The sequence below is a fragment of the Lipophrys pholis genome (genome assembly GCF_963383615.2).
Source record: "Lipophrys pholis genome assembly, chromosome: 7".
Classification (NCBI taxonomy): Eukaryota; Metazoa; Chordata; class Actinopteri; order Blenniiformes; family Blenniidae; genus Lipophrys; species Lipophrys pholis.
Genome location: NC_137638.1, coordinates 25,112,894 through 25,135,180, shown reverse-complemented (window position 1 = coordinate 25,135,180; position 22,287 = coordinate 25,112,894). Strand labels below are relative to the sequence as shown.

Genomic DNA, 22,287 nt, shown 5'->3' with positions numbered 1-22,287 from the left:
AAACAAATATACTTTTTGCGTCCTATTTAAAAACATTTTACAGTGTAGTTGCTGGTTAGTCAGCAATAAAGTGATTAATTTAGTAAATGGCATTGCACAACTGCAGAGCAGAACCCCAGGGAGATTTATGCAGAATGCCGTGACATTATCTCTCCAGTAGTTAATTGTGGCTGTACCGGTGCATCTTTTGTGCTAATATATTAAACACATATCCACTTCATCATGTAGTGATAAAATCTCCCCCTCTCCTAAGATAACTGCGGGAGGGACCAGAGCCATTATGAGAATATTATTGTTTGCTTGCATATATATTGAACTAAATTTATGGTGGTTTTGCTAAGCTAATGTTATCGGATATCATCAATGCTCCGAGACACAAAGAGCAGATTGAACCGAAATGTTGCTGTTTATTGTTGGACCGTCTATTTAGTATAATGTAGTTGTTTACATATTCCGCGTTAATATGGCTGTATATATTCAAAAAAGGAAAAGTAGTGGAAATATTTCTATATTAACTCTTTCTACAGCACTCACTGAAATACTTGGACATTGAAGGTTTCTATCCTATGGGTGTTGTTGGATCATATTTTAAGCCCTAAAATGACACAATAACAGCTTAAAGCTTGGAAAGCCTGTAAACAGATGTATTTTTGAAAACCCTCTACACTACTGAGGACTACTATCCTTTTGTATCCTTGGACTTTTCTAAAGTATTCACTCAAAATATGGCTTCCTGCTTGATTTAGGTGTCTCGTTGAACATAGACATACTGTGGTTTGTACCAGCTTCTGCTTCTTATTTTCTTCTTATTTTTAAGCATCTATCAGATGCGCTCACTGAAAGTAAGAAACTCTTAGAACAGAACAGTGTTCGTGTTAATATGAGATGTATAAATCGAAAGTAAACATATGTTCTCTGACCGTCATGAGCTTATAATTTGAGAGATGTAAGCAACAGGAAGAGATGTGGACAATATCAAATGTCATCAAATGTAATCACTTGGCCTAGAAAAGGTTAATGACATCGGTACCACTTTTAATATAGTGATTTTATTATTTAATTCTGGTGTGACGCCACAATCGAGCCAGTTTTTGTTTGTGATAATTGTTTCTCTATTTCTTTGTAAGTTTCCTGTGATGTTTTCTCAACTATTTTTGTATTAAACGAATGGATCACAATGTTTTTATATATCCATGACCATGTGCGCACGTGACCTCATTTGATTTTCTGCATCATCTGATCGTTTATGATTTTGTGATCACAGGTCAAAGACAGAGGACCAGAGGCCACACGCAGGTTCTTCAACTGGTTCTACTGGTGCATCAATTTAGGAGCCATCCTGTCTCTGGGAGTCGTGGCCTATATTCAGCAGAACATCGGCTTTGAATTGGGCTACATCATTCCTGCCGTGTGCCTCGGGGTCTCCTTCCTCGTCTTTCTCCTGGGACGTACGGTCTTCATCAACAAGCCGGCTGATGGCAGCGCCTTCACGGATATGTTTAAGATCCTGGCCTTCGCCTGCTGTTCACCGAAGCCGAAGGAGCCCAACCTGCTCCGGTGAGCACAGCACGTAACTTCAGTGCATGAGTCGTTTCAGGTGGTTTTTTTTATGGCACGATAAGAAATAAAATCATACAAAGTGCATTGTCAGCTGTTAAAAAAGTGATGTTAAAAAAAACCACCCCCTCAGTTACAAACAAGACATTCACATTACCTGCAGTGTAGTAAAGCAGACATCAGTCTCATTGGGACGCCTCCGTCTAGCTGTGTACCAAGTATTTTGTTCATGGTGGAGTTGAGTGACATGGCAACTCTGATCTGATGGAATAATGCAGGTCGGTGTTGTCGATAGGCCTTTATCGTAAAACCTTTTTTGATCCCCTTGTATATATATATTTTTTCCCCCTCACTGGCCTGTGCGTTCATCTTCTCTCCCGGCGGGTGAAAACTTATTCTGAAGTGCTGATACTTGACTTTGAACCAAAGTAGCACAATCGGCTCAAAAACTTGACATTGAATATTTTAAGTTGGACAATCCTGTAGCCTTTCAAGAATTCCTTATTAATGCATTTTCTCCAGAGATGGGGATTATAGGCTTTAGAAGGAAGTTTCCTTTCCTATCTGTAAAAGAGCTGTTATTTAAGTTTAAGATGTTCATAAAAAGGCTGATTAAGTCTCCCTTCAATGGTTTCTGCTAATTCTAGTTTACTCCCTATGTGCGTTTTTTTGTTTTTTTTCCATGCTGATAATCACAGTGTAGTTTTAAAACTTTTCAAGTGTGTTTGGGCTTTTTTTTTCTTCTTTTTGTTCTTACAGTAATAAACCAGCGCTGCTGGACAGGGCCAAAGTGACTTATGGCGGTAAATTCCCAGAAGAAAAAGTCGAGGAAGTGAAAGCATTGGTCAAAGTACTTCCAGTTTTCTTCGCCCTCATTCCTTACTGGACCGTGTACTTTCAGGTATGGTTAAAATGTCTTAAATAATATTCTGTCATTGCATAAGAGGAAAAATATTGGTGAATTTTATGTGAAAATAAGCTGTCTGGATTTCAGATATGATGTGCACATACACACACAGATGTACAGAATGAAACGAGATTATTTCCCATTCTAAACCTGGAGAATAGTGGCTTTACACCGGACACCCTGGTGATCATAGGGTGGAGAATTACGTCACGCTGAGACTGCAATCTCCTTATTTTGTTGCAGATGCAGACTACGTACGTCCTGCAGAGCCTCCATCTGATGATTCCCAACCTGCCAAACAGCACTTCTGACTCCAATAAGGTAAAAGTGGAGACTCTCTCTGTCTACTTAAGTGAACAAATAACATTGACATTGCAACTTGGAGCTGAAACGGTTATAGAATTATATTGAATGAAACATCAGCGTGGAGCGCGAACATGCATCTCCACGGGTTGTTTTGAAATAGATTTTTCCACGATTGAAACTAAAGGAGTCAGTAGGTCAGTGACACACGATGGTAAGCAACAGCTGGAGGCACCGGCAAAGGCGGGTAATGCCTTGGGGATTAAATGCGAACTTCACAGACTAATACCTCGCAGATTAGCAACCTGGCTGTGTGTGTGTGTATATCTCTCCACAGCAGCGCCTCCACCTGATTCAGTGAGGCTGCTGTACCTGTGTCTCACTCTGAAGGATTTTATGTTGAGTTCTGCAGGGCTTCTTCAACCGCTCCACATGATACACCACTTCTGAAAAATCAAAGTTGTATAAGCAACACAGCCGAACGAACATTTGTTGTATGTATACTGTAGTATTCCCAACCGATCTAAGTGTGACTTGCTGTTGTCTATTTTTCATCAAAACACAATTCTCACACTGTGGGATATGTTTTGTTCACATTTCTTTATTTCTGACCCTCTCTGGGACCTTCATTTGTCTTTTTATTATTTTTTTTAACTCCACATACCATTCAGCTGGTATAAGAAACGGATTGGAATGTCTTCTTTTTTTTTTTTTTGCGACCAGCTTCTCAGTATCTAAAGGGAAGTGAGATTAGATGCCTTTGTCATTTGCTCCCTTTTCTCGCCACAGATTTCATTGGTAAACTAAAAAAAAAACATGCTGTCTTTCGAAAGAAACAGAACTCAAGCAAGTAATAACCAAAAACAGGACTATGGAGGGATTGTCACAGTTTTCTGATTGTTTATGTTTAAATGACCTGTTAGTAGTAAAGTAATTAAATATACTTTTACCAGTTGCATTCCTGAAAGTTAAAACTGAGCAAAAATCTATAGTATACACACAAATGATATCAAGTGTGTTAAGTAGGTGAAGTTGATACTTTTAATTCAATTTCTTTTTTTATAGCCTTTTCTCTAAGATGTTATTGATCATTAAAGAAATGCACGTGCATGCAGTATATGCATGTGCAGAGCACACTGCATGCGGTTCATTGTGAGGAAGTGGAAAAGCTCGAGATTTGGTCTCACTGGAGCACCGTAGTCATTTAAAGCAGAGTTTCCACAGCAGAGAAAGAGTCTCACTCAGTTGATCTCATCATTTCGAATATGATAATGCAACAAACAAGGCAGGAAAACACTCTCTAAGGAGCTGCTTATAGATTGCCAGTGGTTACTCCAAGAAATGGAAATTCAATTTGAGAATAAATGATGCTATCAGAAGTGTTCAACCAGAGACACATCAGGAGCTCAGATGGCACTTTGAATTTGAATTGAAAAAAAAAACTGCTCCGGCAGTTTGCACCATTTCATTGCTCATTCAATAAAATACCGCCTGTTTGTGGAGATAGTTTGTATGCTCACTATGGGTATTTGTCTGATTGATATGTAATCCACTCGGTTTGCAAAGTGTAATTATTTCTTTCAAAGGTTATACTTTATGGTAATGGATTCAGTTATGAGTTGACAATTTTACTTTGTTTGATTACCTTGCCTGTTATGGTAGCTTTAATTAATCTGAATTAAAAAAACAAAACAAACAAGAGTACTCTCAATACCACTATCCGTGCTGCTGCTTTTATGGCTATTTATCCTTCTAGGTATTTTACAATAGTACAGTTATTTCACTGTGTACTTTCTTTTAATTGTGATTTGAATTAATATTCATCATTAAACTATGTTTGCTTTTGACCACCTGGGGGTGCCAAAGCAGTATCAAGACTGTTTGTGTTCATCCACACACGTGCACACTCACTTATGCATGTGTGTGGATGAACACAAACAGTTGGTGAAGTGTTCTGGAATGCACTGACATTCTTTGTATTTTTCACGCTTTGTTGATTTTTGTACATTTTTATTTCATCTTTCTCTTCGGGGTCCCTCAGATGACATTCCGCTTCCCGGCTGCCTGGCTCACCATGTTTGACGCATTGCTCATCCTAATGCTGATTCCACTTAAAGACAAAGTGGTGGACCCCATCTTGAAACGCCGCGGCCTGCTGCCCTCCTCTCTGAAGAGGATTGCGGTGGGGATGTTCTTTGTCATGTGGTCAGCCGTGGCAGCAGGTGAGTGTTGAGAACAGACGGGTACTCTTGGTATTGTCGCTTCTGTAGGCCGGACTAAACCATGATGAAACACAGTGAAATTAGAACTTTTCTGATGGAAAATGCTACATGGAGCTGGTACAGTTGCTCCAACATCAGTGATTCACCAACAGAGATACAGAGATACAAATCTAACATGTTATTGCTGCGATAACTCTTGGAGTCCTCTGAATGGGATGTGTGTGTGTGTGTGTGTGTGTGTGTGTGTGTGTGTGTGTGTGTGTGTGTGTGTGTGTGTGTGTGTGTGTGTGTGTGTGTGTGTGTGTGTGTGTGTGTGTGTGTGTGTGTGTGTGTGTGTGTGTGTGTGTGTGTGTGTGTGTGTGTGTGTGTGTGTGTGTGTGTGTGTGTGTGTGTGTGTGTGTATATACAAAATTTAAAATAAGGATTCCTTTTAGTGCAAGTTTTTATTTTTTATTTACCTGAGGGGACACACATAAAACCAGGACTGCTATGAAGGGCCGCTGTAAGTTATATTAAATTCGGCTATTCCTCATAAACTCAGCTCTCGGCTTTAGCTTTGACTTTTATAAGTAAGTATTTAGATGTCAATGCCTTGCAAAATTTCTGCCTTCCGCATCAATCTTTTTTTTTTTGATACTAAGAGCCAACATTTCTACAAATGCTCTGCCAGCCAACAAAGTCAGGACAAGTAAAGATACGCCCACAAGCACAAACTCCATCCATCCATCTTCTACAGAGCTTTATCTAACTCAGGGTCCCACGGCGGTGAAGCCAATCCCAGCTGACTATGTGCACAGGCAGGGTACACCCTGGACAGGTCAGCACAGAGAGATAATCAAACTCACATGAACAAATACAGTGTTTTCTGTATTGTGCAAGGAAACCTGAGGAGCCTTAAAAAAAAAAGCCACACACACACACACACACACACACACACACACACACACACACACACACACACACACACACACACACACACAACTTAAACTCGGGACTTTCTCATTATGAGGTAAGCGTGCTAACCACTACAACACAGTGTGGCTCAAACACAGACTATGTACAATAAAAACAATAAAGCAGTCGTTTTGCATTCCTGATATACACTAATTTTCATTTCATCCCTTGGGCCATTCAGGGACAACCAAAAAATACGGCCTGCAGGCTGCACAATGCCCAGGTCGGCTTTTCTGAATTGTTTACTGTGGTACTCAGCAGATGGTCTGTCAGAGATATATCAGCCCCTGAATGAAAACATCATCTTTCTCCTGGCAAAGGTAGAGCAGCAGTGTTGGGCTCTTGTATTTGTTTTTTTTTTCTTTCCCCCAATCCCGTAGATCACGATGGGAGCTTTGGTTTCAAACTTTGGTGGTGAATGTACCTGCATCATGCATCAGTACTCTTCAATCCCATTTACACCCAGTCTGTCAATTGTTTTGAAAATAAAGTCAAAGCCACGCCTGTCAGCGGGGGTTGCCGCACTGATAAATCTAGGCTAAAATGTTATGTGAGAGAGACACAAGCCCGGAGGCAGGAAGCAAGCAAATCAGTAACAGTCCTGAGAATCAATGTACATCAGATTCTCCACAATCTTTTTTTTTTTTTTTCTCTCCCGATGCAGGTGCACATTACACCTGCCACAAACTAATATGAACATATTTTGTCATTACTGACCTTTAGATATTGACTGGTGCGCTTTTGCCGATTCCCAATTCATTTGTAAACATGCACTTCATCAAGTCTGACAGCAGTAGTTAGAGGTAATTAAGAAAGAATATTCTTTCTCACAAATTAGAATAAAGACGGCAAACAGCCCATAAAATATTGTTTCTACAGGAAGTAATCAAAACTGATTTCTTCATTCTATATTAATTGTGACTCCAGAGTACCCATTAGAGATCTGGACAATCTTGTTTATTCTTTCCTCTTATAAACCTGGGTCAATTTTATTTCATGTTTCATGTCTCAATTTGATGCTATCATAAAATATAATAATGTTATTGCTGCTCTTGACTTGCTCAATAAAGTATGACCTTATTCTTGCATCCTATCATCCATTAATCTATCCATCTTTATCTAACTCATGGTTATGTGGGCTCTGGATCTGATCCCAGCTGAATATGGAGGAAGACAGGGTGACACAGGACAGGTTTGGACAACAGTATGCATAACTGATATGCACTTAAGGGACCAATGCATTAAAAACAGTCCATAACGTGGTAAAACTCACTTTTTCAACATCAACATTTGTTTGAATTGGCGATAATTCAAGTTGACATGATAAGAAAAGCTCATAAATACAGTTTCATTTGAAGGAAATACCACTTTAGTGCTGTTTCTGTGTGCACGTGTCTTTTTGGATAAGAGAGAAACAAATGGTGGCCTGAACTGTCATTACATGCCTCACTTCATATGTACATGTTGGTAATGGGATGGCAAAGTTTGCTGTCGGGACAGTCCTCAGATGTACTTAGCTGAGAGTTATTGAAGCCTGACTTAGTCCATCAAAAACATCATTTTAAATCATCACAATGCGGTAAAAGGCCTATTAGCCAAATCTAATGTGTCTACTTTTTTTGATTGAAAGTAATATTTTCTTTTCAGACGACATGAGCTTTCCCCCAACGAAAGGTGCTCTAACATGTTCATTACAGTGCTCAAAAAGCTTTTCAGGTATTTACTATTCCATTTGGTTCCTGTAAAAAGAAATTGCAATCCTTGCATTTGAATTGAAGCAAAATAAATTCAGAATATTGCAGAAAGCAATTTTGAGTCCTGGGAGTGGAGAGAAAGGGTTTATGATGTTGCAGTGGTGTGGCCATTGGTCACATCACAGGAGGTGAATACACAACTAGTGTGCAAAGCAGACCTGACCTGGATTTTTGGAGCCACATCGGAAGACGGAATCTAATCTGGGCAATAATATGATTTGTAAAAATGAGTTCTTGAAATACAGCACAAAGACATTGTGACTACTTCTCATTTTAATAATTATTCAACCTTTTTTTTTTTTTTTTTTTTTTTCCAATGCAGAAACCGTCTGCTGTTTATTCCCAGCTTTGCCCCACTTCATATTCATTCAGTTACTCACAGTTCCTACTGGGAGCCGCCTTCCACTATTATTATATTTTTAACTGCGCTCTCAGTGGGCTGCATGTGTGTGCTCAGCGCTTATCTGCATCTGCCCACAAGCTGGACTCATGTTGTTTAGAGACTGACCGATGGACAACTGAGAGGAAGAAACGGATTTCCAAGTGTGGCACATTTTACCCAGAGCGTGCCCGGCTGTGCTGACTTCATTGTGAGACCGCCGCGCTGTCCGCAGCCTCGGTCACACCTCTGCTGCTCAGCGTTGGAATCACTTTCATCACCTTGTGCATGAAATGTGCAGGAATTTGTCATGATTGGTGCTGCAATATTTCACAGGGTTTCATCGTGGCCACTGAGTCACGTGGCACGGCGACAGCCGGCCCTCACGCGTTACAGCAAAGGGACAACCAAAGACTTCCTGTCCAGCAGTGACACTGCAGTGTTTATCATTTTTGCACCACGTTCACAGAATTTGTATTTAAATTGCTGATTATGTTTGTCAGCTCTGTGACTTCTACACGTGCAAACGCCTCTATTTTCATTTTAATGCTGCATCTGAAAGCTGTGGCGGGGTTGTAAGGGATCAGTCAGGGTTGTCCGATGTGTGATGTTAAGTTCGAGGGGGGAAGTAAAAATAGATATGTGTTTATAGTGTGAGACTTGCTCTGGGCAGCCCAGTGGCCACGCTGCTTGAGATGGACGTCTGGTATTATTGGATATCCGGATTACAAGGCTACAATTCCACTCAAATATAGCATTAAGTGTAGTTATGATAGGATGCTGTCTCTGGGAGTTATCTAGAAATACCCGCTGGTTACGTGATAATAGCTATCGAATAAAGCTTTTAGAAGGCGGTGGCGGCTGTTGACAACCAAACTGCCCGCGATGTCCCATTACTAACAGCCAGAATACAGAAGCGTGCAGATGTGATCTTAATGAAATGGTGTGGTAGACTTAAAACTAACTAAATCCTTAATGCCTTGTCACTGAATCCTCTGACTCTGGCAGCGTTTGTTGGTGTCATGTACTTTGGAGTGCCGAGTGTTACTTTGCTCCTCCCGAAATATATGCGGGCTTTAAGATTTATCCAGTGCCGTGTTTGGATTTCAGTCAAGGATGTGCGTTGTGAAACCATAGCTGTCTGCGTGTGTGTTGCCTTGTTTCACTCTTTGTATGAGGTGGGAAATCTGAGATCCCACCATACTTATGGAATCCAACCTACCTTGTGAGGATCATCAAAAAACATGTGTTTGGACTTATTTGACTCTAAATTGCCCATCGATGTGATTGTGTGTGCGTGTGATGGGCTCATGACCTGAATTGGCTCAATGTAGAAGATGGGTGGATATACTTTTAGGGCTCAGGTAACAAATAGAATAAGGTGGGGAATTTAATTGTTGTTGTTAAGGTTAGAGTAGGACCTCACAAGTAATGTCTTACACTGTGTGCATGCGTGTGTGTGTGTGTGTGTGTGATGGTCTTTTTTGTAAGCCTCAGCTAACTGTGTTTATGTTTATGTGCTCTCTTTTCTCTGTTGATCCCGTCAGGTATTTTGGAGACCAAACGGCTGGAGATTGTCAATTCAGGCTCAAACGGTACGATTGACCAGGTGCTTGGCAACGTCGTCTACCACGCTGCAGATTTGCCCATATGGTGGCAAGTGCCTCAGTATGTGCTGATAGGAATCAGCGAAATCTTTGCCAGCATCGCAGGTACAGTTGTTCAACATCCTCTGCAATATTTTCAGCCATGCGAGTGCTCATTTGAGTCAGTGGTCAGGTAAACATTATGACTCACAGTAAGATACAGTTCTTCTCAGCGATGAGCCTTGTGCTGTGAGTCGGTCTGGTTTTCCTCCTCACTGAACCACACCGAAGGGATTGTGGGCTAAAACCCATAATGCCTGTCCTTATAAGCAGAACGCAATGAAGACTAATGTGTAAACCCTTTTTGAACACTTTGTTTGATTCATTGCCAGACTGCACCAGCTTAATGTGTTTGTGGGTTGTAAATAGCCCAAGACCTCAATTGATAATTGATTGTCCAAAATTTTCCCACACGACTGCAGGACATTATTCAGTAATGGGATTTTTTATTTATTCAAAAAACATTATTTTTTTTAAGGTGCAGATAAAATCATCTGTTTCACAATGGAAATGATGAAAGTTTAGGTTTCTCTTCCATCAGTTAAAAGCTTCACATTAGTCCCCTTTTTCTGCTTGTTGTCCAAACAAATACAGTCGAGAGTAGTATTGAATAAATACGTAGACACGCTGTCCTGTGTATCCCAGAGGGTACGGTCATAGTCAACACATTCAACATCATAGCATAAATTTCACCTCAACATTCAGTCAATTGCTTTCTCGACATTTACTGCAACAAACTCACTTTTTTTTTTTTTTTTGGTTTTATTGTTTGTTTTCTTTTATCCCTTTGTCCTGTTCGGCAGCTTGGGCAAACCATATGATGTGATTGAGAGCCTTCCGGTGTCAGAACAGTTTTTGCTCTTGCAAAAGGACGAGACGTGGAGTCTCCTCCTGTTGCTGCCTTTATTAGAAGTTGGCATGGCCTGATAGGGGTGTGTGGGTTGGGGTGTGTGGGTTGGGGTGTGTGGGTTGGGGTGTGTGGGTTGGGGTGTGGGGCTGTGTGGAGTGGGCAAATGAGGGGGGGTGCCCTGGCCACTGGCCTCCGGCTGGGCTCGCACTGGGCCCTGCGGGTCTCGGACTCTGCTGTCTGGCCGTTGGGTGGGGTGGGGGCTCCCTGCCCGGGTCCCCTTGCGGAGCCTTGTTTGGGGGGGTGTGGCCCCCCGGGTCCTAGGCCGGCCGCTCGGGGGGTGGGGTGGGGCAGCGCGGGGGGTCCAGCTGGGCCAAGGTCCTAGCGACAGGGGGACCCCCTCCCTCAGAACCCTCCCTGCCTTACCTCACCTTATATTACCCCACAATAGGGAACAGTGGGGCGGTGCCTAGGTGGGGGGTCCAGGCTACTTAATTGCGGTCTGGGTCCTCCCCCGACTTTGCACCACCCACAATTTTAACCACACTTAGTCATGCAGGGTCTTGAGGGGGTAAGCCGCTTTCGGGGTTCTGCCGCTTGTCAGCGGTAGAACGCCCGGGCCCCGCTACCCCCCAATTTTAAACCGCACCATAGACACACACATCGCATCCACCTTTTCAAGACACAAAAACACACCCTTACATACATCCAACACACATATAGGGCAGGGGAAGGGCGGGAGACGTGGCTCCCCCCAGCACCTCCCGCTGGGGTCCCGCCCCGGCCCGGGGTGAGTGCGGCTGGAGCGCGGGGGGCGCGCTCCCTCGGGCGTGGCGCTTGTGGGGGGGCTGGGGTGCGGTGCTCCTTCTCCACTTGCTGTTGGATTGGTGGAGGTTGGGATACCGCGGTGGCCGGGAGGGGGCCCGGCCGGCGGCCTGAGGGTGCGAGAGTCATCACTCCCCCCCCCCGTTCCGTGTGTGTGTGTGTGTGTGTGTGTGTGTGTGTGTGTGTGCGGGGTGGGTCATGGGTTGGGTTTCCCAATCAAGACCCGGGGGGAGGGGTTATGGGGCGGGTGGAATATGAGGCTCCTGGGGGTGTAGAGTTGACTGTTCTCCGACCGGGGCCTGCGCCGGACTTCGCTTTCCTGGGTCTGGGGGCGGGGCTGGTCCGGGGCGCGGCGGCTGGGGCCGTCTCTGCCTTGCCGGGTTGGGGGGGGCGGTGGGTGGGCCTGTTCCCGGGGGTGCGGTGGGACTCGCCGCCGGGGTTGGGGGGGCTCTCGGCCCGCTCGGCCCGGGGGCCCTGCTCCGGCCTTTTCTCGGTTTGGCGGCTTGGGTCGGGGCCTGGGGCCCTGTGCCCTTTGTCCTTCTCTTGTGGGCCCCTCTTGCCTGGGGGGGATTCCTCTCTGCATTCTCCGTCGGGTGCTTTTTGGGCGGGGGCGGGGCTCTCTGGGGTGGTTCGCTGGGGTCTCCCCGGGCCTGGGGGGCTTCTGTCTGCCGGGGGTGGCGGTGTCCGGGCGCGGTGGCCTCGGACCCCGGGGTGTCACCACGGGTCCCCCCACAACAGTTCCGGCCACACCCAGTGGACAAGCCACACGCACTCACACACACATACACGCACACACACACACACACACACTTTCACTCCTCACGAAAGGTGCTTCTGAAGTTGCTTGTTGTCTGTCATCATTTGCTCAAACTTTAAAAATCATGTTCCTCTTTTGTTGTTGCCTCTTTGTTATTTCATGTTCCTGCTTCACGTTACTGTCTAGATAGAGCTGCTCAGGCTGGTTTAATCTAGGAAATCATCTTACTGTTTAGATAGAGCTGCTCAGGCTGGTTAATCTAGAAAATCATCTTACTGTCTAGATAGAGCTGCTCAGGCTGGTTCAATCTAATAACAGTTGGAAAGTATTTGGATGAGTGTGATTATTGCAAATAATATATGTAGCACAACAAGGACATTGTATGTTATCCCCTTCCCCCCTCCCCCCTCACCCCTCCCCCCTCGACTTTCTTCTCTCTCTTCTCTTCTCTCTCTCTTTGTGCGTTCCCCCCCGGTCGTGTACGGCAGCCATGCCAACTTCTGACGGAGAAGGCAACAGGAGGAGACTCCAGGTCTCTCCCTGTTGCAAGACCAAAAACTGTTCTGACTCCGAAGGCTCTCAATCACATCATATTGTTGGCCCAAGCTGCCGAACAGGACAAGGGAATTTAAAAAAAAAAAAAAAAAAAAAGAAGTTGGCATGGCCGTATACGACCGGGGGGGGAACGCTCAAAGAGAGAGAGAAGAGAGAAGATTGGGGGGGGCAACATACAATACCCTTGTTAGTGCTACATATATTATTTACAGTTATCACACCAATCCAAATACTTTCCAACTGTTATTAGATTAAACCAGCCTGAGCAGCTCTATCTAGACGGTAACATGATTTTCAGGATTAAACCAGCCTGAGCAGCTCTATCGAGACAGGAACATGATTTTCAGGATTAAACCAGCCTGAGCAGCTCTATCGAGACAGGAACATGGCTTTCAAGCAGGAACATAAATTAACAAAGAAGCAACAACAAAAGAAGAACATGATTTTGATAGTTGAACGAATGATGGCAGAAAGCAAGAAACATCAGCAACATATCTCATGAGGAGTGGAAGTGTGTGTGTGCGTGTGCGGAACTAGTGTGTGTGGGGGGGGAGGGGGGGGGGGGGGGGGGCTGTAGCATGAAACAGTTATCACAGTGCTCCCTCCACTACTCACAAGAGGCTGCATACTCGAGAGATAACACTAACAAAACATACTGACACACACTATACTGCAAGTTCAACTCTTAATTATCCAATTAGAAAGCCTCCCCAGCTGACACAGTGTTAATAAGGACATATTACACCATACACAGAAAATGATGGTATGTTTAATTATCAGTCCAGCAGACTGCATGAGCTGACAGCTGCATTTGCATGAAAACCAAAGAGGCAGAGAATAAGGCTTAACTATCATTATGAGAATGTAGCATGTATCAACTCCAGCTTTTAGAGGCAGCATTATACTGCAGACAGTCATGATTGCAGGACCAAAGAAGTAATACTTGATTTAATGTGAAGCTGACAGTATTTTATTCAACATTTGAAGAGTCTCTTAGGTGCTCTTATGGTCTCAAAAGTAAAAAAAGTGATGGGTTTAGTCTGGTGATTTTCTAATAGTGTTACTTAGAAAGGTCTTAACGCTCATATATATATATATATTTTTTATTTTTTTACACTTCTATCAGAGTTTTGTTGAATGGCCGTTCACATAATTTTTTAAATGAGACTTGCATCTGACTCCAGTATGAGCCGGCCGTGACCCCGAGGTGACATGCACATGCTCAAAGGAGCAAAAACAAGACGACTGCTTTGTATCTGGAACTGAAACAAGGATGCTGTTTGTAGATTTCTTTTCAAATCGGAGTGCTGTGGTGGCCAACAACGTCATGAGCAGATTAGACTAATCAGGTAGATGAAGAGAAAGAAAGCGACATTTCCAACTGTGGCTTTTTGTCAAGTAAAAGCGGCTCTCTGTGTGCTTGTTTGTCTCATTGATTGAAACAGCTCCCACTGCCACCGGCGCATAATTGTGATAATTGTTGCAAAAGTTGGTTGAATTGAAACACAACTCTTTAAACCAGGTTTGCATTACAACCCGTCAAATAGGCACATGTCTGTGAAGATAGACCCGTATGAAAACTCAACTCCCAAATTTCAAACTACAAACAAAATCTAATCTGATGCATTCATGTCCTTTGCGTCATTTAAACTCATGAGAAAATTAGAATTTTGGCATTTTCTCAAGCGACCTGGTTGGAGGCTGAAGTGTCCCTGGACTGGATGTAAATGAATTGGTTGGTTTTTAATTTTCGGCCAGAACTTCATTACAGTCCGTTAATTTGAAACGGGCATTTTGCAGCAGGCACACGCATGATACAAGCAAGACAGGAATACTGCCAAATCACGATTGTAGAACGCAGTAAGGTTTTGTGGTGACTTGTCCACCTATTTATTATTTAGTCAACTTCAGACATGTGGTTATAGCTCGGATTTAGGGCCTAAAACACGACAACTGAAGAGAAAGAGTTTCATCTTTTTGTGAAATCACAGCACTTCAACAAACTTTTCAGTGGGAGATTGTAAACATGCCCTCGGGTTTGATGTTGATGTGGAAGTTTTATTTCTGCTGCGGCTCAGATTGTTCATTCCAGTACACATCATTATGAGACACATGCTTATCAATATGTGGCTTCCCATAATCCCTCACCGGAACGTTAGCACGGCTTTCTTTCTTGCAAGGAAATAGATTTCCTGTTCTCTTTTTGTGGGGGAAAATAAATCATTGCTTCAACACAGGTCAGAACAGTTCACACAGGAACTGACAGCTGCAAACTTCTTTTTGATGCTTTCTAGATATCAACTGAAAACAGTTCTATAAGCTGCCTCACTTGTTTTTTTCCCCTTCTATTTTTAAGCCCTTTCCTAAAGAGAGAGGCCATTTCATTAACAGCTGTGATGAGTAAGGGCGTATTGCCCCAGTAATACAATCATGTGACAAAGTGAGGAATTGCCGTAATGCTGTATGAAATTGTGTCCGCACCGCCTGAGACATGAACGGAAACAACAGCAGCAATATTCCTCTTTATGGAAAGAGGGGAGTTTGTGAGAAAGGCACTAAATGTGAAATTCTGTAGCAGCTGTGGGCCATCTGACTGTACACGCACACACACACACCCACACACACACACCCACACACACACACACACACACACACACACACACACACACACACACACACACACACACACGCACACGCATACACGCACACACAGACAGACAAAACTGTTTTCTGTTTTCTCATATCTTCAGACTGTATTTATTTATTGGTGTATATTTTTTCTGTCTTTATTTCTTCCCTTCTATAGCCGTGGCCTAAGGCCTCAATTACCTCAGTAATTCCAGTTTGTTAAGGCCTCTAGTCATGATTGAGTCATTCCCCTAATACTGTGGGTCATATCGATGTGAGGTCTTCCATAGGGCACTTGCTTTATCTCCAGAGTGAATATTGAACCATTAATATTTCAGACTTTCTCACCAACAGTTGAAGGACTATCCAGTGACTTCAGGGTTTCTGTGGAAATGAACAGTTGTCATATTTGAGTCTAAGAAACTAAGAATACTGAAATGTGTTTAATAAGCTTGCGTATTATATAGCCCTTGAGCAGAAATCCATACGGCTTCTCTAAAACAGCAGAATTTACACAGATCTAACGGGGTCCCCATGAAAGTCAAATCCAGACTTAACAAAGCTATAGGGAACCTTAAAAATAAACTTGCTCTCTTCTCTCCCGCCGTAGCGTCCCACAGGGCTTGCTTCAAAGAAAATTGGCTGACAGAATTGTGACATATGTCTGGTAAAGAGGAATATTTCCCCTTAGTCGTCTTCTGTTTGAATAAATCTGCTTAAAACCTCCAGTGCTTTCTAACTTCCTCTCTCCAGTCCTCAGTCTTGTAAGACGATAGGTAATTCTTTTCACATTCATCACTCAAGTTTGGCAGCTGTCAGGGGGGGAAAAAAAACCAAACTTATTTGACAAAATGAGTCTCGCATATTTGTGAAAAAATGCATGGCTGTGTTTTAAATGTTATTACTAGATAGGAACATAGGTAGTTAAAGGGAATTACATTCCTATCTCTTTTCTTTTTTTCTTATTTTCTGTTTCAGTGGGAAAGGGAAAAGGTCAAACTGTAGTCAGGGTTTTGATCGTATCTTCAAGTGTTCTCGCAGTTTAACAATAGCAGGGTTTAACGCAGTGTTCCACCTCTGGTCTGCACTCTTCTCTCATCCACGCAGAGCTGCGTCCAATTATGCTGTTTCACACATGCGCTGTAAGACTGAAACTATCCGTGAATGCAAATGTCTCAATCAGTCGGATTGTACCTCAAACAAGCTGACAGCTTCATCTTTAGCTAGTTCAAAGTCCCACTGAGGCCGTGTCCGTGCAGCGATGACGACATTGTCTGGGGAATTAACTTAACCGGGAGTGTTGATGATGTTAAAACCCTGCTCAACCTTTGCGCCGCTGTGGTATTTGCACAGCTATTGACCAACTTTTTTAACAATGCAAAGGTTAGCGTTGGATAGAAAACAAATGAAATTGTGCGGATTCATAAAAGGTCAACTGTGTTTTCCCCTGAATTCATCCCTATTTTAGCCATGCTCTTATCTCTTTTCTCTTCTCGTGAAGCTGTTCCCCTCCGCCAACTAGTTCAGGTATCTGTAAGAAAATTGTTCGTGACATTAATTTGTGTGATGTCTCCCTCCAAGCAAGGTGTTACAAGGCGAACGTCTTTAACTGCGGCTCGCTAATCTTTCCTGGCAGATGTAGCCATAGGGCCTCATTTGGAAAATCATATGTGTGAGGTGCCATGAAATTATCAACGTCAGCTCGCAGCAAGGAAAATATTTAGGCAAAACAGACTTATATTAAATGTTTTTTATTCCTCTCAGATTACACTTGCATTCCGTCAGTTATTTTCAGTAAATGTTGAACGGTGTGTTTTTATCCAGAGATTACTTGGTTTTTTTTGGGACCAATTACTCAACAATGTGCCACCACGGAAGATTAGCTGCCAGGTAGATGATGAGACGGTCTTTTGCTTTTGAGAGAACATATTTAAAAGAGAGCTGTCGCTATCGACAAACTTATTATGTTACATTATTGCGAAAAAATAAAACTGGAGTGTTTCTTCACAATCACATTGAATTTCACATTATTTGTTGAGGCAAAGTGAACACATAATACCTCAATACGGTGATGCTGCAGTACACTGTCAAAAGCTCACCTCTGTTCTCCACAGGTCATAACTTACACTGATTTTTTTTACTCTATATATAGCTTGCGTATCCCATGACAAATATATCTTTGTGCTTGCTCTCTGCTGCAGGTCTGGAGTTTGCCTATTCTGCAGCCCCAAAGTCCATGCAGAGCGCCATCATGGGTCTCTTCTTCTTCTTCTCTGGCATTGGCTCCTTTGTGGGCTACGGACTGTTGGCCATCGTCTCCAACAAGGCGATCGGATGGATGTCATCCCATAACGACTTTGGTAAGAGCTTGTCCTCTATTCTTAAGGTTTGTCAATGTAAAGACCTGATACATGTAAGCAGCTATAGATTCTTTTATATATATATATATATATGAACAGGTTGTACATAATGATGAATTCAGGGAACTATCATCTGATGCTGCTGTTATCAGTATGAAGGCTTAGCTTCTTTCATCTTTTCGGTTTTGTTTTGATGCTTGCATCTTCATGTGTTGGGGTACTCGCTTCACTCCGATTTCATCATTCTTAGCCTCTGCAGGCATCTCTAAGATGTTAAAACCTTTGTACACTGTACACTGGCTCGGTACAACATCGGCGAGGTAGTGATGATCATAGTGATGTATCTTAAGCGTTAGAAGGCCTGAGAGAGTTACAGTTGGATTTAATCATGGACCTGTAGTGACAACCAAAACTCCAAATGACTACCAGTGTTGCTCAATAGATCCTATAAGATGAAAATGCCACGAGGAACCCCCTTTTTTGTTGTTGTAGAAAAAAACTGCCCGAATTATATGAAAACATGCAGTCGTTATCAATCTGAGCCTCACTCTTTCACAGAAACAAGCAATTGAACGGTTTTGTGGGAAACTTTATCTGTAGTCAATGTACATGCATGCAGGCTTAAGGGAGCAATTCATGAATTCACTTTGTCTTTTAATGAACTTAAAAATAAAAGATGATTCTCTCTTCAATTCATTCCAATTCCATCATTCTTATTGAAGTAACACAGAGGTGATTGATCTGTGAGTTTTCTGCAGGGCTGTTTGTAGCCCACCTGAACAGTTTGCCCCGTAAAAGAAAACTCGACCACTGACCGTTTTGTCTTGCCTATCCCAGAATTTTCTTTTTCACCACTTCCAGATACAGAAATCTATTTTTCAGACACTCAACCTTCGAATTTTGATTGATACTTTCATGGGTTGGGGGGGGGGGTCCAACACCATGTGCGCTTCTCTTGTCTGAAGAGCGTTTCACATTACAAATAGGCAAGTCAGACTAACAACAAAAGGTTTGTGTAAATCTGTCCATGTGGTGGAATGAAGAGCGTGGCGGTGGCAGCAGATGGATGGGCTCCCCAGCAAGCGGAGGCTCCCAACCCAGATGCATTTTTCCCCGAGCCTGCAGTAAATAAGCCAGCACTGTAAATTGTTTATCTGCAAACACCTAATAGCTCATTAATACAGTGGGCCGACAGGTAGGAAGGTACTTTTGATGATGTTAGCACTGGAAAATGCTTGGCGGGCCCCATAAATCCATCCTTTGCCTGGTCTTGCGTCACTTAAGGCAAAGTTAACTAAAGCCGGATTGCCTGTAAGACCCCCTTATGCTTTCCAAAACAAGTCATTTAAAAGGTGAGCTGCAAAAATGGAACAAAACATCCTCCTGGCCACTGATAAAAGACACATGGCACAAAGCTGAGGCATTAAATACAGTCAGGAATCATGCAGCTTGTTTTCTTGGCTGTTTATCACAGTTTGTTGGATGTTTAGCGTCTTCCATATTTTGAGGCTCTCGAGGTGGAATGGATTCAGCTTATTTCCATGGCTGCGGGCATGATGGTGTGCAGTAAACAGCATCTTGGGTGAGCTGTGCTGAGTTGTACTGAGCTCTGCTGGCCTGGAGACAGACGGCAACATTAATCACAGGTTGGGGGTCCGATTACGTAGCCCGGCTCCTCTTAAGCAAAGCTGTCCCCGGAGCAATACATGGAGACGGCACTGCGAATTTGGCATCGCGTTGGTGAATGCTCAGCTATCATGCTGTGCTGCTGCTCCTTCATTCTCCTTCCCTGCACAGACAAATGTCACATGGCATCTTTATCAAGTTTGTCCTTCATTACTGAATTTCCCAGGAAGATGGTCCAGTTCCAACTCAATGCTGTCAGTTTGCTGAAGTCAGTAGGGAAGATAATGGGGTGCCAACACCTTATAACACTATGAAAAAATTCAGAATCAATAATTTTGCTGCAGGCCATCACTCTTCAGACAACAATAAAAGCAGCTTGTGTATGGTCAAATTGTGGAGTTCATAAAATGTCCTTCCTCTGTCCCTCTCTGAATTAATCGTATTAAGGAGACTGGTCAATGGGGACAAAAGCAGAAATATAACACACTATAGCTTATACCTTGCTCGCTTGTGAGAATACGAAGAAGATATTTTTCAGATAGTGTTTGTGTTAAAACTGCATCTTACTCACATTTTCATGTTCTTGGACCGACTTTTGTTTGTTTTCAGTACAAGTTTTCAGTAATTTTTCCCGTTTAGAACTTAATGTCAGGTAGTAGAAGAAAATCCTCGGGACCGAAATGATTATGACAGTGGTTTCCAAAGTGGGCGGGTGTGCCCTCTTGGTGTGACTTGTCAACATTGCAGCTCAACGATGTGTTGACTAATGTGATTGCTTCATTTCAAACTCAGCTGTTTGTTTCACAGTGAACCCCACTTGATTTTGCAAACCTACACAATGTTCAGGTTGAGTGTTTATTTTATTGTCTCTTTCAGAGTTCTGTATGTGTTTTAAAAGTCATTTTTGCATAGAGGGGCAATTTTTTACAAAATATCTTGTAAAAAAAAAATCTGTTGATCTGTTTGAATCTGCAGTTTGTATTAAACGTTTTGTAAAAAGAAATGCAGTTTAGTTCTGATGTAAAAATCAGTGCTTGTATGGCCGGATGGGGTACCCTGGGAATGATGGGATTTGTAATGGGGGGGGGGGGGGGGGGGTGGTGATCTTGTCAAAAAGATAAGTAGTCATACATTACAATTCCAGTAAGATATATCTCATATTTCCTGCATGCCTCAGGTCAGCACTTTCCATTGGGTTGCCTCTCCCACTTTTTTCTCTTAAAAACAGCAACTGGCCGAGTGCAGCCCACTTCGACCACCCCTCTAAATCATTCTCCACCTGCCACAACCACGACACACATGGCTGGTGCATTTAGTGACCTGAACTCTTGGGATCATCAGCAGTCAGGATCTGGCACGCCGTGTGTATCTGATTGTAGTAGAAGCTGTTGATCTCGGATAAAGCAGATGGTCCATCCCATCACCACTTGGCTTGATACATGGTCCTGTCATCAGTACCTGTAGAAGCACTGGAGGGAGGAGGTCACAAAGGAATTTACTCATCATTCCGCCCATCAGTCAAGATCAATTTTTCACAATTATGAAGCAGGACAGGTTGCAGCAGCAGCAGAGAGAAAACTCCTCTGCAGATGCCATGAGCTCAACACAGTGTTTTCAATTGAATCCCAAGCACACTGAGTAGATCAGTGAGTTACACTGTGGAGGTGAGTGAAACTTCTCCCCACTTCATAATCCAGCTCAGGTAGACACTGAAGGTGACGGAGCTGGTATATGTGGCTGCTGTAACCCGTGAGAAACGGAGAGAGAAAAAAAATCTGAGATGGTGACACCTTCTATGAGTCATTTATTTTATGTAATTCAACAACAAGAATACTCCCCCAAAATGTTTTCTAATCCCGTATAAACCACAAAACTGGCTGTTTTGTTTTTGTCACATTTGTTGCGCTGTGGCAAGTTGAGTGAGCATGACGCCAGAGTTCGTACAGAGTGTAGCTGTTGAGCAAGAGCGAGGAAGACATAGCGTAGAGCGGAGATCTGCAGTAGAGTAAATACACAATTATACAAAAATATAATTCCATATAAAGCCCCCCTCTCCGTTCAAAGATGACACATACTACATTAATTTCAAATAAATAAAGACTGTTCCTAATTTGTTCACTAGAGGTTAGAGTGTCTCTCTAGAAGTTAACTTGATAGTGTTACACTGAGAGCCAGAACTGACCAGGTGATGAGAAAGCTGATCCTAATCTACTGGATTCCCCTGTTATCCAGTCACAAGTCACATGAATCCATGCAGTTTCAAGCCACATACCACAGATAGCCAAACACAAACAGGTTATTTCTACCCAGTACGATCTAACCCGCTGCTTGCTACTCTTTACCTTGTGAGAAAATGGTCATTATTGTGACTGAACAACAATAACATCAGCACCGTGTTTCTAAAACATCGATGCTGTATTTTACGCCGCATCTGCTTTCCAATGAGCTTATTTTGTTGGAATCATTGATCCTGCACTTCTCAAAGCACAGTCTTTGTCACTATGGTTACATCTTGACTGAAAAGGGAAACAGACCTGGCATAACCCCACGACATCCTCTCCTGTCCAAAGAAGCTTGCAGCAGCCACGTCAATCAAAACCCAGCCTTCATTTTCTTTCAGAAATTACTCTTTATGTGGGCCGTTATAAGTCTCCAGAAAATAGCAGTTGCATTTAATTAGCTCTTCTTTTTTTTGGTCTGTTAGTGTCATTCCACTCATAGCAAATGTCTCTGTCTCTGTGGTCATATGACAGGAAATGGTCTTTTCTTTGAAAAGCATTCAAGTTGTGACTGATGTTATATCAGATGTCTGGGGCATGGTCAGCTCCTCACACGGGCTGACATTCGCACATCCTGTTGGGTCACACTTACTGAAATGTCAGGGCTTTAATGGAAGCCTTTATTATCAGGTCTGGCAAATTTACCTTTTATTCTGTCTGAGAGGACGGCATTATGATGCGAGTAGTG

At 42.9% G+C, this 22,287-nt stretch overlaps 1 protein-coding gene across 1 annotated transcript in view; it reads left to right on the top strand.

Annotated features, from left to right (window-relative positions):
* slc15a4 (solute carrier family 15 member 4) overlaps positions 1-22,287 on the top strand; it is a 32,896-nt gene that overhangs the window by 2,779 nt on the left and 7,830 nt on the right. Inside the window, exons 3-8 of the mRNA XM_080466779.1 lie at positions 1,265-1,557; positions 2,317-2,458; positions 2,708-2,785; positions 4,809-4,989; positions 9,624-9,788; positions 17,536-17,694. Of these exons, the coding sequence (XP_080322905.1) occupies positions 1,265-1,557; positions 2,317-2,458; positions 2,708-2,785; positions 4,809-4,989; positions 9,624-9,788; positions 17,536-17,694 (1,018 nt within the window). The remainder of the gene's footprint in view (positions 1-1,264; positions 1,558-2,316; positions 2,459-2,707; positions 2,786-4,808; positions 4,990-9,623; positions 9,789-17,535; positions 17,695-22,287) is intronic.